General features: G+C 46.2%; 1 protein-coding gene across 1 annotated transcript in view; it reads left to right on the forward strand.

The window, feature by feature from the left end:
- The first annotated feature begins 5,014 nt into the window (after nt 1-5,014).
- Nucleotides 5,015-15,499, forward strand: part of TNNT2 (troponin T type 2 (cardiac)) — a 16,807-nt gene continuing 6,322 nt past the window's right edge. Inside the window, exons 1-7 of the mRNA XM_006892108.1 lie at nt 5,015-5,132; nt 8,853-8,897; nt 11,856-11,939; nt 12,398-12,433; nt 13,383-13,416; nt 14,632-14,692; nt 14,968-15,084. Coding sequence (XP_006892170.1) covers nt 5,015-5,132; nt 8,853-8,897; nt 11,856-11,939; nt 12,398-12,433; nt 13,383-13,416; nt 14,632-14,692; nt 14,968-15,084 — 495 coding nt within the window. The remainder of the gene's footprint in view (nt 5,133-8,852; nt 8,898-11,855; nt 11,940-12,397; nt 12,434-13,382; nt 13,417-14,631; nt 14,693-14,967; nt 15,085-15,499) is intronic.

The raw sequence follows: 15,499 nt of genomic DNA on the forward strand, positions 1-15,499 counted from the left end.
GTCAGATCCAATTCAACGGTACACAAAAAGAAAAAGAATTCCACCACTTGGGGGGGAAAATAGGCATATAAAATAATAAATATAATATTTTTAAAACACCCACAAACTTACACCCGCTTTCTCTTCATTGAACTCCTGAGTAGTCAGCATGTTTCTTACTTAGTATTAGAGAGCAAGAAGTCAGGTTCAGAGGTGTTAGAAAGGCTTGTTTGAACTCATTCAGCCCGCAAACGCATCTAGATGGTCTGTCCACATCTCAGAGTGAAGAGAGCCCAAAATGAATTCTCCCAGGAAATATTTAAATTTACATTGCAATTTAGATAATTGTGGAGTTACATACAGTTTAAAGATTTAAAGAAGAGCAATCCCTTTTATACAGTCTCCCAGGGATAATATTTTGCAAAATGTTACCCACCCAAACAACAACAAAAAGTTAGAAAAAGAGAAACCAAACTCGCATAGCCAAGATGACTAGGGGGTACCAAATCTAACTCATTGATAGTAATGTCATTCAGATAGAGATAGTAAGAATGATGACGCCATGTGGAGAATGTTAACCTTCATCAGGGAACTGAACACGCAGACATTGTGGAATGAGTGTATGATTTTCTGTATATGTGTTTTGTTGTTGTGTTATTATATGCTGTCGAGTTGCTTGCAACTCAGACTCGCCCTATATACAACAGCTCTGAACCCTGCTCTATCCTGAGCCAACCTTACTCTGACATGCTTATCTCCATTACCCAGTCACTGAGTCAATCCATCTCGAGGGTCTTCCTCTCCTGCGCTATCCCTCCACCCTCCTAAGCATGATGTCCCTCTCCAAGGACTGGTCCTGCCTTGCAAATATGCCCAAAGTATATCAGATGAAGCCTCAGAATCCTTGCTTGCAAAGAGCAGCCTGGTTTCACCCTCTCTAGGCTGAACCTGTTGGTTCTCCTAGTGGTCCATGATATATATATTCAATATTCTTCTCCAGCATCACAGATCAAAGACATCAATTCTTCTTCTATCATTTTTAGCCATTGTCCAACTTTCTGATGCAAAGCAAATAATTGTGAAAGCTATGGCCTAGATCAGGCATACCTTAGTCTCTAGACTGACATCATGCTCTTCAGTACTCTGGAGAAGTCCTTGACAGCAGACTTTCCCAATGCAATTAGTTTTTTGACTTCTTGGCTGCTGGTACAAATAGAGTTGATTGTAGAGCCAAGCAAACTGAAGCTGTTAACAATCTCAATCTCTTCACTGTCTATCATGATGCTGCCAGTCAGCCCAGTGGTGAGAATCTTTGTTTTCTTGATGTTGAGCTTCAATTCATATTTAAGACTGCCTTCCTTGACCTTCTGTAACAGGCACTTCAGGTCCTCCTCAGTTTCAGCAAGCAAGGTTGTGTCATCTACATAACGCAGATAACAATGTTGATGAATCTTCCTTCAGTCCTGGTGCCACATTTCTCCTCATAGAGCCCAGTGAAATGTTGTTTTTGTTTGTTTGTTTTTGGTTTTTTTTAAAAAGAACTATATCCAAATGCTGAAGAGCAATGATGTCAGCTTAAAGACTAAGGTTTGCCTGATTCAGGTCATGGTCTTCTCAGTCACGTGCTACTCATGAGAGACCTGGACAATGGATAGGCTGGACAATGACAGAAGAAGAATTGATGTATTTGAGTATTGGTTCTGGAGAATTGAATATCCTACCAAAAGAACTACCAAAAGAACAAACAGTTACGCCTTAGAAAAAGTGCAGCCAGAGTGCTCCTTGGAGGCAAAGATGGTGAAGCTTTGTCTTTCATACTTCGAATAGGTAGCTAGGCGAGACTATTCTTTGGAAAGGGACATCATGCTTTTAAAGGAAAGGAAGATCACCAAAAAGATGGATTGCCATGGTGACTTCAGTAATTGGCTCAGATGTTTGAGAGATGATGAGAGTGACTCAGGATAGGGCGAGATTCAGGTCGGCTGTTCATAGGGTCACTATGAGTCCTATTTGATGGTACTTAACAACAACAACATCACAATCAGAATGTTGACATTGATGCAATCCGTGATTTTTCCACCGTTCCCCTAGTTTTGCTCACACATGTGTGTGCGTGTGTTTTGTGCAGTTTTAAACTTGTAGATCTGTGTATCCATTACCACAGTCAAGTAGTTCCAAAGCTACAAGGATCTCTCATGTTGTCCTTTTGTTACCACACCTACCTTCCCCCCACATTCTTCACACATCTGTCTCAACCTTAGCCCCTGAAGACCAGTAATCTTCTCTCCGCTCATATAACTTGACCATTTCAAGAATTTTTTCTCATTGGAATTATACAGTATATGATCTTTTGAGATTGACTTCTTCCAATTAGCATAATTCTCTGAAGCTTTGTAAGTCATCCATGTCATTGTGGGCATCAATGGCTTGTTTCTTTTCATTGCTGAGTAGTATTCTATTGAAGGGATGTACCATAGGAAGGTTAACCACTTACCCAGGGGAAATGTCTTTTAAAAAGAAACAACACCCACCCCCCCCCACTCCATTTAAACAGGCTAAATGTTTCCAAGCAGATCAGTTTTCCATTCTGTCTATAACTCATACACATTTTGTTTCATGCTCTTGATTGTAATTCACAGTGTATGATCACACAGCCATCTTCCATCCTGCTTCCTGTTTCCATTTCTCCTTTCCTAACCCTTCCTGCCTCCTGAGCCTTGTCCTTGGGCAGTGATGGACAGAATGTAAGGAGCAATGGCGAGGTCACGTAATACTTTGTTCCCCTGAAAGCTTCTGTAGGCTGGAAAAACTTGAAATACGTTAAAAATGTTGGTTTTAGTATTAATATGATCTGAACATGATACTTGTAAAGCCTAACAATAAAGCAGCTCAGGGAAAAAAATGAAACCTATATTAGCTAATGTTCCCAATCTTTTTTTAAAAAAGCTAATTGTCCCTGTGGTCTCCTATCAGAGGTTTATTTTTGTTTACTTTAAAAAAATTAATTTCAATGAACAAATAAAATGTACAGAGATTTTGGATTTCCATTCATTCATTGTTGCACTTTTCTCACTGCCCCCCGCCCCAGTTCGCTCTTCTTTTTGAAAAGTAAAATTCCTTCATTGATATACAATCCCCCCAAGCCCCTACCCCACCCTGAGTATATATACTCCACTCTGCAATCTTCATTACAGACTCATGATAATCATAATGCCCTATAATATATTGCTTTTAAACTGTTCTCTCCCTCATCGGTTTCAATGCAGTATACACAATTCATCCAGTTTTTCTTATTCTTACCCTAACCCTGATGTCAGTCCCATTCTACAGCAGTGGCACTATGCAGTGTTTTCCTTTTGTGACTGAGATATTTCACTCAGCATAATGTCCTCGAGGGTCACCCATTTTGAATAATATTTCATTAGTTCCTTGTTTTTCAATGCAGTGTAGTATTCCATTGTGTGTATATCCCAGAGCTTCTCTATCTATTCATTTGTTGATGGGCACGTAGGTTGTTTCCAGCTCCTTGCTATTGTGAACAAAGCCTCGATAAACATAGGTGTGCATATATCTGCTTGGATGGCAGTTATGGTCTCTTTAGTGTAATATAAGAGGTTTTTAAAAGCTGCATTTTCAGAAGCCAATCACCAAGCATTTCTTTTGAGGCACCTGTGGATGGACTTGAACCTCTAATCTTTTGGTTTACAGCAGAATGAGTTACCCGTTTATGCCATTTGGGAATTCTGTCTCCTTTTTATAGAAGAGGAAGCTAACTAGCTAAATAACACAGAGCTTAAGATGTGCAGGGCTAGATTTATGATCAAGTTCCGCAGCTTCCTCTCTGCAATTGTGAGTCAGAGCTGCTCTTGAGCTGAGGGTGATGGACTTCTCTTTCTGCCCACTGACATCTTTCTCTTTCTGGAGGGCAAGCAAGATCATGTCTGACACAGAAGACGTGGTGGAAGAATGCGAAGAGTGAGTATGGAGAATACAGTCCCCTTCCTCACCTGCCCCTCACACTTGTACCCTGAAGGAAACATTCTCTCTGCAGTCTCAGCCTGGGCCATGTGCTCCAACCTCAGGTTGCAGGGGGTAGACTTTAGGAAGAAGCTGAGCTCCCAGGGTCCACGGAATTTAAACTGGCCGAGAGATCGGCCACAGCTGAGGAGCTGGGAATCTAGATGAAATAGTCTAGAAAGATCCAGTCATTCTCCTGAGACTATAGAACGGATTCAAAACAAAACAAAAAACCAAGCTCACCGCCATTGAGTCTGACTCATAGTGATCCTCTAACCAGTTTCCATAACTGTAAATTTTGACAGGAAAAAACTGCTCATCTTTCTCCCTCCAAGCAGCTATTAGATTTGAATTATTGATTTTTTTCATTGTTAACCCAACACATTAAGCACTATGCTGCCAGAGCTTTTACAGAGTTGATTAAAACAAATAAACAAACAAACCCCTCAAACTTATTTCCATGGAGTCAGCACTGACTTGGAATTGACCCTTCAGTGGATTTTCAGAGGTTGAAAATCAAATACAAGTAAATCACAGGAAGTGATTACATCACAGGAAGTGTTTAAATCACAGAGGGGGATCTTTCTCCCAAGGAGCTGCTGGTGGATTCGAACCGCTTGCCTTGGAGTTTGCACAATCCCTCCTTGACTAACCCACCAGAGCCAGCTCAGAACCAATGTGACCACTCCATCTAGATATCCTATTCTTACACACCCGTCCATATTTCTGCTCTGGGGAGAAGACAGGGGTGGAGCACAGGAGACAGCCAACAGCTATGGGATGGGTCGCCAAGAGATACAGAGAGCTACTGCCCTGTCCTCAGGGAATGTACCCTCCTCTCAAGTGAATACAGAAGTATGTGAAGGAATCAGTATGCAGGCCTGGTGTGGAGAGCAGGCCCTCTGGTGGAGGCGCCCAGAGGGGCTGGAACTGAGGAGGAAAGAAGTGGAGAGAGGGCGGGTCTTAGCTGCACAGGATTTAAAAAGTGAGAGCAGAGAAAGGAAAAAGGTTTTCTAAAATGGAGTATAGCCTGGGAACAGGACGGAGGAGAATAATAAGTGGGCAGAAAGCTGATGAGACCAGCCTGGCTGGGACTGGCTCTGCAGGGCGGGAGCACTGGATGGAGAAGGTGCCAGGTTCGTGGGCGCTTTTGTAGGGTGGGAAGAAAGTGTAAACCCTATGAGGTAATGAGAGAAATAAAAGTAGGGTGATCTGTGTAAAGAGGTCGGTGTATGTGTGTGTCAGAGAATGAGAAAATGTGAGTGTGTAATGGATGTATGGTGTGTGTGTGGTTTGTGTCTGTGTGATGTGTGAGCAGGTGGGTGTAGGGTGTAGGGTGTGAGTTGTTGAGTTGTATATGTGTGTGATTGTGTGTGGAGTCTGAATATATTTGTGGCATAATTAATTATATGTATGCATGTGCGTGTATGGATCAGTGTGGTGTGTATGTATGTGTACATGTGTATGATATGTGATTGTGTATGAGATGTGTGAATGGGATTTGTATGTGTATGGTGTGTCGTAGTGTGATATGTGTGGTTTATGTATGCTTGTGTGTGTGCGGTATATGTGATGTGTACCCATGCATATGTGATGTATGCATATATGGGTGTGGTATGTGATGCATTTATGTGTGATTTATATATGATGTGTGTATGGATGTATAGGTGTCATATGTGAGTATATGTATATGTGTTGTGGTATGTATATATGTGATGTATTTATGTGTGCATGCATGTGATATGTGTAAATATACATATGATGGGCATACATATTTAAGCATGTACATGCGTGATATGGGAGTATATGTGGGATATGCGTATGCATGTGATGTATACATATGTGTGTGAAGTATGACTACATGTGTGGTATATGCATGTGTATATGTAATATTAGCATGTGTATGTGACATGTGTTATGTGTTTGGTGTATCTATGTATTGTATATATGTGTGTGTGACACATACATGCATGTATGTGATACATGTGATGTATGTATACATATGATGCATGTGGTACATCTACGTTTGTGCTATGTATGTGTACGGTGTGTGTGAGATGTGTGATGTGTGCATGTATGTGAGTGGTGTATATATGTGTGATAGGTGTATGTATACATGTATGTGTGTGAGTTGTACCATCCATAGTGTCTCCTTTTCCACTGCAGGGAGCAGGAAGGTAAGAGCGCTTGTATCCACTCATTTGGATTGAGGATGATGTGATTGGAAACTGACCCATCTCCTCTTCTCTCTTCTCCTGTTACGGGGACATCTGCTGAGCAGAAGAAGCTGTGGAAGGTATGCCCCCAGGGGAGCGAGGTCGGAAAGGTGGAAGGCCAGAATCTGGTATTTCTGGAGACAGGGAGCCTGCAGAGGCAGGGAGGGGGGGCCTGGGGGGCGGGGGTAGGCTGCGGCAGCTTGGGGAGTGGGGTGTTAGAGCCTGCAGCCCTGGCTTGTCTATCCCTGTCTCTGGTCCTCACTGCAGCAGATTCCCTTGGAACAGGGAGTCCTAAACTGGGGTCAGCCCTCCCTAGCCTTGACTGCAGGACTTTAGGCCAAAAGCTTAAAACTGTACTTCTATTTCCTAGAGTTCAAACAGAATCACCCACCTTTCCCAAGGAATTATTTTTGCTAGCTCCTCAATTTGCTTTTTAGTCATGGGACATTTTAAACACATATAAAAGTAGCAGTAATAGGATAATGAGCCCAAGTGGTCCCATCACACAGCTTCAGTAACCATGGCCCCCGGATGGCCGCTTGTCTCTCATTTAAATAGACTCCACCATCTTCTTCCCCCTGCCAATATTCTGTAGCAGACTTTCACAATAATCTCCAATCAACAACTATTCATTTTTAAATATTTCAGCATGCACTTATAAAAGATGACACCAAAATGCCTTCAACTCAGTTTGTTGGGGTTTGGTTTCTTTTTCCTGAGTGCTTGGAACTTTAAGATGGGACCGTCTTAAAGACGTTTCTCTCCAGTCCCTGTCCAACCCACAAAGGCTCAGAATGGCCTTTGGGTGTCTCCGGCTTCTGCTCTCCAAGTCAGCTGGCCCCTGTTCCTTCGGGACTCAGCATGTCCTGTGACTCTTGGGAAGCAGGTTTTCACGAGGCCCAGGATCAAGGCACTACACTTGCTCTCTCTCTAGTCCTTCTCCAGAAGATAGGGAGCCTCTCCCCCATTTTAGACTGTTTTAGGGGCATCTGGCCAAAGAGCCACTGTGGGAGAAACTCATAGCAAAAATCAGAGAGGGGCCCTGGGAATCACTCTTGGTTCAAACAGCTCTTTGAAACACTTTTTGAAGGGGGGGCGGGAAATCAAGCTGGCTCCATTTTCTGTCTTTACTGCCCAAATTCTTGATATGAGGCAGGAGGTAGGGAGGTCTTCCTTGTTTTGAAGCATTTGCCAGTTGATTACAATAAGGTTTAGGGGGTGGGTTTTGACATGTAGACCTCTGGATCTGGACCTCCTGCTACCCCGAGTAGGACTTGGCTGTGAATTAACAACATGATCCTCCAGTGTGGTGGTGGCCTGAGCTCCACGTAGCACCTGCCATGCTTGTCATTAACGATTACGCCCCGCTTTCACACAGTTAAGCATCTGGCTATAACTCACCAGGAAAGCGAGTTCTAATAGATGAATGTCCATAGATGAGATAGATGGGTTACAGAATGGGTGACTCCAACAGTGTCTCTTCTCCAAGGCTAAAAGTACAGCACACAATTGTGACCTCTTTCTCTGGGTGGATGACTGTGTCTAGAACAATCCAGCCTGTCTACAGTGCTAACATGCTGGGTCTTCCTTAGATAGTTTCTGTCCAACAGGTCAGGCCAACTCTGAAGGTGCCAGGTTCTTAAGCAGTCCTATCAGAAGTATGATTGCTCTAAACTGGAAGGCCTAAATTAGGGCAGTGGCATGGCTGATGTTTGATCAGTACCAATTGCTGTCAACTGTGTCTTTTGGAGTCGCTGTATAGTTGCACTACCAACCCAAAGGCAAGTGGTTCGAATCCACCAGCTGCTCCGTGGAAGAAAGCTGGACAGGCTCCTGCCATGTGATTTACAGCTTCTGAAAACCCATTACATTTAGGAGTTGGTTCTGACACCACAGCAATGTGGTTGAGATACGAGTAAGAAGGGAGCCCTGGTGGTATAGTTCGCATGTTAGACCACTACTCAGGGAGTCAGGAGTTCAAATCCACCAGCTGCCCTAAGGGAGGAAGATGAAGTGAGTCTGTCCCTGTTTATATGTATGTCTGATGGAGGGCCACTATGGAGGAGAAACACCTTGAAGGCTGTGGATTTGGTCTGAGGTAAGAGGAGCCCTGGTGGATAAGTAGTTTAGGTGCACAGCTGTTTACCAAAAGGTAAGTAGTTCGAACCCACTCGCGACTTGGCGGGAGAAAGATGTGGTGGTCTGCTTCTATAAAGGTTTACAGCTTTGGAAACCTCTAGGGCAGTTCTACTCTGTCCTCCAGACTTGCCATGCACTGGAATCAATTTAATGCTATTGGTTAGACTTTGGTTTTTTGGTCTCACTAAGAGAAAAGCTGAGACACCATATATCCCAGAGCTACCAGCTGCCGTTCGTTGAATGCTTCCCACCTTCCAGGCTTGTGCTAGATGCTCTGTTCATGCTAGATCATTTAATCTGCACCATGGCTGCCAAGCGAGTGTCACTATCTCCTGCGAATGCCCAGCAGCTCAACAGCTTCTGAGAAGTTACTAAGAGAAGCGAGCTGTCTAAGCTGTTAGAGAGTTGTGCATTCAGGCCTGACTCCATCGCCCACCATCTTAAAGTCACCCCACCGCTCTGCACTCTAACCTGTCTCACTTTCCCCCTCTGCTGCTGCAGCTCGCTGCACCTCAGAAGAGGAAGACTGGGCAGAGGACGATGATGGTAGTAGCTTTGACTTCTGTTGTGTTTTCGTTCTCCCACTGTCCTGAATGTGTCTGCTGAGGGCCAGGTGTGGAGGAGAGACACTCGTTTCCTCTCAGGCTCAGAGGGTAGACAGGAAGCCAGCTCTGAGCTCTTCACCTTGTGTCTCCTTCATGACCATCTACTCCTCTTCTCAGGCCCATGTTCTTTCGATGGGTGGAGGGAGAGGCCACCATGTCCCAGGGCCATGTCAGTGTTCTGGGGAAAACAAGAGTCTCCATCAACCATACAGCCTTCTTTCTGAGACCTGAGACCTCCCTGAGGTCTGTAGCAATTTTACTACAAAATAGAACCTTCCAGAAGAATGAGAATAGGACACTAACCAGCCAGTTGTGGGGCCCATATTTGGATCATGTAACACTAGCCAGCAAGGACCATTTGTGGAGTTCACATTTGGGGCATGTAGGCAGCATCAGCAGTACTTTTGTGGAAGGGAGCTCACTGTCTGCTATCTTCCAGGGCCACTCATCTTCAGGTATCATTGTAAGGAATTTTTTATTAAACTTAAACTCAAACATGTCTCTTGCCCTCCCCTGGCCCTAGTCCTACCTTTGAGGGTGAGATGGAAGGGTGAGAAGGGCCCTAGCTGGCTTGTTTCCCCACCTGATGCAAAAGCAGCTGTAGAAAGGTTGTGTCATCTGCATAATACAGGTTGTTGATAAGTCTTCCTGCAATCCTGATGCCACATTCCTCCTCATTGAAGGCCAGTCTCCCAAATGATCTGTCTCACATGTAGATTGAAAAGGTATGCAGAAAGGATATATCCAAGATGCATTCCTTTTTGAATCTTGAACCATGTAGTGTTCCCTTGCTCTGTTTGGACATCAGCTTCCTGGCCTAGATCTAGGTTTCACATGACCACAGTCAAGTGATCTGGTATCCCCATTCTTCTCAATGTTACCCCAAATTGATGTGATCCATGTGGTCAAATGCATACCTGTCCCCAACATCACAATTCAAAGCCATTGGATTTGGTTCTGTCATCCTTATTCATTGTCCAATTTTCGATTGTGCAGGAAGCAATTGAAAACATCATGGCTTGGATTAAGCTCATCTTACTGTTTAAACTGACATCTTGCTCTTTAAAACTTTGGAGGGCTCTTCATCAGCAGATTTTCCCAAAGCAACATGTCTTTTGATTCCCTGACTACTGCTTACCATGGGTACTTACTGATTGTGGATCCAAATAAAATAAAGTTGTTGACAACTTAAAAAAAAAGTGGCCATGGAGTTTTATCAACGTCTAGGACAAGCAACCTGGTCTTCCCTCACTGGACACCTCTCTGGACCCCAGACAGATGCCTGAGGAACAAAAGAGTCTAGTGGTAACGTCATCTGAAGAGCAGCTGGAGGGACTGGACATGATTTGTCAGATCAGAAGGGACATGACGACAGCTTTCAAGTGTGCACGGCTCTGAGGAGAATGGAGAGACTGGACTTGTTCCCGGTCCCCAGGGCTAGGACGAGGGCCAGAGGGTGATGTTTCAAGAGATAAATCTGGATTTCATTTTAGAAGAGCTTTCTAACAATTGCTTCTTAAGAAGTCGTGGGTGGCCCTGGGAGGCAGTGGGCTCCCCACCATGGGAGTGTTTCAAGCAGATACTGCCTAACTGCTGAGTCCAGAGAGGGGGAACACAGGGAGGTGGGGAGGGGTGATAACAACATGGCCTGAACATGGACCTCACAACTGGCCATATCCTTGCTGGTTATCTTTCTACTTGTTCTGGAAGATTCTTTTATGAGATAAGAGCGTTACAGGGAACTGAGAGGCAGCATCTAGCCCTCAGAGAAGACAGATCTAGAAAAGAGAATGGATAATGGAGACCACTGGTTCTCCCAGGACACCCACGTGACATTGGGCATTAAAGCCTCTCCCACCACCTGGAGGACTTCCCTTTTCCCTTTGCCAAGTGACCACTTGGGTTAAACATTTAGTGAGCACTGACCAGCACTTCCTACAGCCAGAGCAGTGAGCATGCTTTCATTCTGTCTTTCCCGTCTGTCTGCCTGAAGTGTCTGACTGTGGTGGGGGGTCCACATCTTGCCATGCAGATGGCTAAAAATAGTAGAACAACCTTGGTGGGTCTTCAGAGATCACACGAATCTAAATGCTGGGCGTCTCACCCACCCTCTCAGTACCACTGGTGGAGCCAGATGAGTGATCTCTAGACTGAGGCAGGAGCTTCCCTGATACCTCACTTCAGCAGGGCACAGTTTGTTGGAAAACATAACATAAAATTAAATTCAAATCTTTCTGCGGTGGAAAGTTGGAAAATGGAGTTGGGCCACATTACTAGTGAGGTCATGAGGGAAAGGGGACACTGTGTCTAGCAGGTTGACCACTGGAGCAGTGAGTCTTCCTAGGCCTTCTCTGGTGCTGCCCTTAGCACTCACTAAAATTCTACATTCTCTCTCTCCCCCATTTTCCCAGCCCATGGCTCCTAGACACAGAAAAACTCTCTGTACTTGGAAAGGCCCAATTCTGACTTCTACACTCTAGAGAGGAACTAAAGGAAGCCCATTTGTGCCTCTCTGTTCAGTGTGGTTTAGGGGTGGGCGAAATTTTTCCTTTAACTGCATAGACAGTAAATATTTCAGTTGTGTAGTCCATATTACCTCTAATGTAATTACTTTGCCATTATAACACTTAAGCAACCAATCATAGGATGTAAATAAGGGGCTTTGTTCCAATAAAACTTTATGCACAGAAACAAGCTGGGGGCCAGATTTAGCCCTGGAGCTGTAATTTGCTGGCCTTTGATTTTAGACCAAGAATGGAGCAGCTCCTTGTTATTCATACCAATTGTCTCACAATGTATCTGGAACATGGGTAGCGTTGACCCCCACCTCGTCTCTGCTTTAGCTCTGCCTGATAGTGAGGGGGTCTAATTGTTCACAAGATCTGGTTCACTTTTCCAGAGCAGGAGGAGGCAGTGGAAGAAGAGGCTGAAGGGGATGTGGAGGCTGAGGTTGAGGGTGAGGCTGAAGAGTCCAAGACAGAAGGTAAGGCTTCAGAATAAGGGTGTAAGAAACTCAGCTGAGATGCTTACAGAGGTGATGAGAGCCCTCAGTAAGAGACCCACCTGGAACACGCAGTCTTAAGTAATATCCCATCCTGTGTGTATTTGGTCATCAAATAAAATGATGTAAAGTGAAAACACTTTGTGTATCCCAAGAGCTGTGTGTCTTCAACTTATGACTCTTCCTCTTCTGTTTCTGAAACCTGCTCTGGGCTGGATTCAACAGTCAGTTGTCCAGTCAATGAACATTTATTAAGCATTACTTTTTGTCGGGCAGTCTTGAGCCCAGGGTCACCTGTGGGTGAATAAGTCATGCTCCTTGACCGCATAACCAACAGAATTTGCTTGGATTAGAATCTGTTTGTGAGAAAGGCTCTTGGTGGTAAGGCTTGTACTCAGGACAAGGACCTTGATAGAGTTCTCATTTTTGTTTTTGTTTAGAAGATGGACAAGAAGAGGAGGCTAAGGAGAACGAAGGTAAGGGATGCTGGCCTTCTGGAGAGACTTTCAGGGACCCACAGAGGCCTCCGTAGTAGCTTTGGGATAGACTGCCCACACAGCCCTCCCAGAGAGGCAGGGGCTGGAGAAGAGAGGATTCTGATCCAGGAGAGGACAGACAGCCCAGTGGCATCTTCATTCTTTGGATGTTGGGATCCCTGCATCTGCAAATCCTTCTCTCAAAGGGGTGGCACTAATGATGTCCCACGGGAGAGAGAGGACCTGAGCCCATCTCCTTAGGCAGAGCAGGGCAGTAGGCCCCGGGGGTCACACCTATACATGAGATTCTCAGAGCTCAATGGAATGATGTGTACAGTGTGTGGTACCTGTTAGGCCAAAATCCTCTAAGTACGTGGTAGGTGATTGGTGTGGATTGCCTCCTTCTTTACCATGTAGCAGGGTGCCTATGGCTCTGCTTTCATCTGCACAGTGATCTGACTCAGCCTGGGCTTGAATCATGCCCATCTACTTCTTGTCCTGTGGCACCAGAAGTCCAGGAAATGACCAAGGAGACAAAGACCTCAGGAACTTTTTCTAGGAACCCAAAGCTCTAAGCTGTGCTTCCTGGATCAGGACCAGGAAACCCCAGAAGGCTCTGAAGCCCCACACTGAGTTTATGTTCCCCCCCTTCCAGAGTTCAGCTGTCCCAGAGGCACCATAGTGGGAGTCTTCTCCTGTGTCTTTGCCTCCTGGGTCACCTCCTGAACTTCTGGTGGCCACGGGGCAAGTAGATTGGCATTATTCACGTCTAAATTTGTGCAGTGGGAGACCAAGTGTGGGGCTTGCGGCCTCTGTTGCCCTATTTCTTGTTGAAGTCCCTGGGCTCCTGGGTGCCTCAGGGTAGAAGAATGTGACCGTCCAGAGGGGGTGTCCAAGGCTCTGGCTGGGACCTCCTGACTCTGTGGCTGTGCTCTTTTCTTCCTTCCAGACGGCCCAGTGGAGGAGTCCAAGCCCAAGCCCAGGTAAGTGTGACACACTTGTGTGAAGCCCCATGTGCTGTGAGGAAAGGTGATGGGACAGGGCGAGAGTGGGCACAGGCTGGGTATTTGGTGGTGTGGATCACCAGGTGCACATCCACAGGCTGTGATCTGCACAGGGATCCCTTCAGAGGGTCACCTTGACAGGTAGGGGGCTTTGGCATCATCATATGGGAAGATCAGCTGGAGGTGTTGGACAGGAAAAGGGAGCAGGCAGCATTTTCCTTTGAGTGTTGCTAACCCTGACAGTAGGTGGCGCCTCAGTCCATTCTCATTTCCACACTGCCCACTGACAACAGACAGCAAAGGAAGCTGGAGTCAATCAGACTTACTCTCTGATGACATGATCCATAGGGGTTGTGCTCCTAAATCAAAGGCTGCATCTCTCTGGTTGTTCAAATCCACCATCCGCTCTATGGGGGAAAAGTGGACAATCTTCTCCCATGTGATTTATAGCCTTGAAAATACAACAGAGGGTCAACTGTGAGTTCAGCAGAAGGTTCCCAAAGCTTAAGTCAAGAAGCAGAAGCAGACTGCCTTATTTTTCTCCCTTGGACAGGGTAGGGTGGATTTGAACTGCTGGCCTTTTGCTCAGCCCTTAACCACTTACTGTATAATAAGGGCTCTTAAAAAATACAGTCACAGCCCAACCCATAGTCAATCCCAGTCCGCTTTCTCTGTCCAGCTCATTTCCAGGTCACTTGTATGCACACTACAGTCTCTCATTGCAGCTTCGCCTTAACCCCGCATGGACCTGAATGTAGTTGGGGAAACTGAGGCCCACAGACTCACTTGGGCCTGGTGTCACATGGCAAGGATGAATGGGGCTGGGCCCAAACCACCGGATGCCTGGGCACTGGCAGGAGTTTGGAGTCAGACAAACCTGCTCTCTCGTCACAGCTTCCTCATCGTGCGGTTTCAAGCAAGTCACCGCTTCTCTGAGCTCTCTGTTTTCTCAAAATGATATTGATCTCCTGTGTGCATTAGGCACGTAATAAGAAATGGCAGGTGTGAAAGAGCTTTGCGTATGCTGAGGGACTGAGCAAGGGTGAGGACTCTGGCTATTGCGTCAGTGTTGCTGTAGCCCCGCGGCTGTCTGGGGCGGTGGCCGAGGAAGAAGGGCCCTGCTCGCCCCAGGCATCCGCAGTCCTCCTGGTCCAGTGTGTGCCTAGGCTCACCGACTCCTTCTTCCTTAACCAGGCCATTTATGCCCAATTTGATACCTCCGAAGATTCCTGATGGAGAAAGGGTGGACTTTGATGTGAGTGGCGGCTGTGGGGTGGGCAGGCTTGAACTGGGAGAGGTCACAAGGGCACAAGACTTAGTAAGGGGTTGAGGGCAGGTGAGATGGTACCTACATCGGTGAGGCTGGATGCCAGCTCCTGGGCTGTGTCCTGGGCTCAGGCCCAAGTCGTCCCTTCCTTTCCCGGCCAGCCCGCAGGCCCTGCCTGAGGACTTTTGGGTTGTATGGGGGTGTCTAACCCACCCATCGTGCCTCTCTTTCCTCTCCTCTGAGCCTTGGTGACCCATCCACAGGACATCCACCGGAAGCGCATGGAGAAGGACCTGAACGAGCTGCAGATGCTGATCGAGGCACACTTTGAGAACAGGAAGAAGGAAGAGGAGGAGCTCATCTCACTAAAAGACAGGATCGTAGGTGTTCCCTCTCCCAGAGCAATGCTTCTGTCCTCTACCCCTTTCCTGAGGCCCACCTCGTCCAGGCAGCCTTCCCAGCTGCCCCCTCCTTGCTAGATGTTCCTTTTTCCTTCTATTTAAAAGGAACTTAAACTCATACCCCCAATCATGGTTCTTTCCTTGGTGGCAGGAGCCGTGTGTGATTAATCTCAGGGCTTCCTTGGGGCCTGATTCAGGTCCTTTCTCTATGGACTGGCTAGTCACTAAGGCCTGTTGTCTCCCTGACCCGTGCAGAGCTCCCCACAATGATAAAGGGAAGACACGTGCCAAATCCCAGATCATTTGACAGGGGGGCAGGGTGAGCCTTTTATTCCCTTCCCTTCCCTTCCCTTCCCTTCCCTTCCCTTCCCTTCCCTTCCCTTCCCTTCCCTTC

Source organism: Elephantulus edwardii, unplaced genomic scaffold (assembly GCF_000299155.1).
Source record: "Elephantulus edwardii isolate Elephantulus edwardi_28Jun2011 unplaced genomic scaffold, EleEdw1.0 scaffold00110, whole genome shotgun sequence".
NCBI classification, from domain to species: domain Eukaryota; kingdom Metazoa; phylum Chordata; class Mammalia; order Macroscelidea; family Macroscelididae; genus Elephantulus; species Elephantulus edwardii.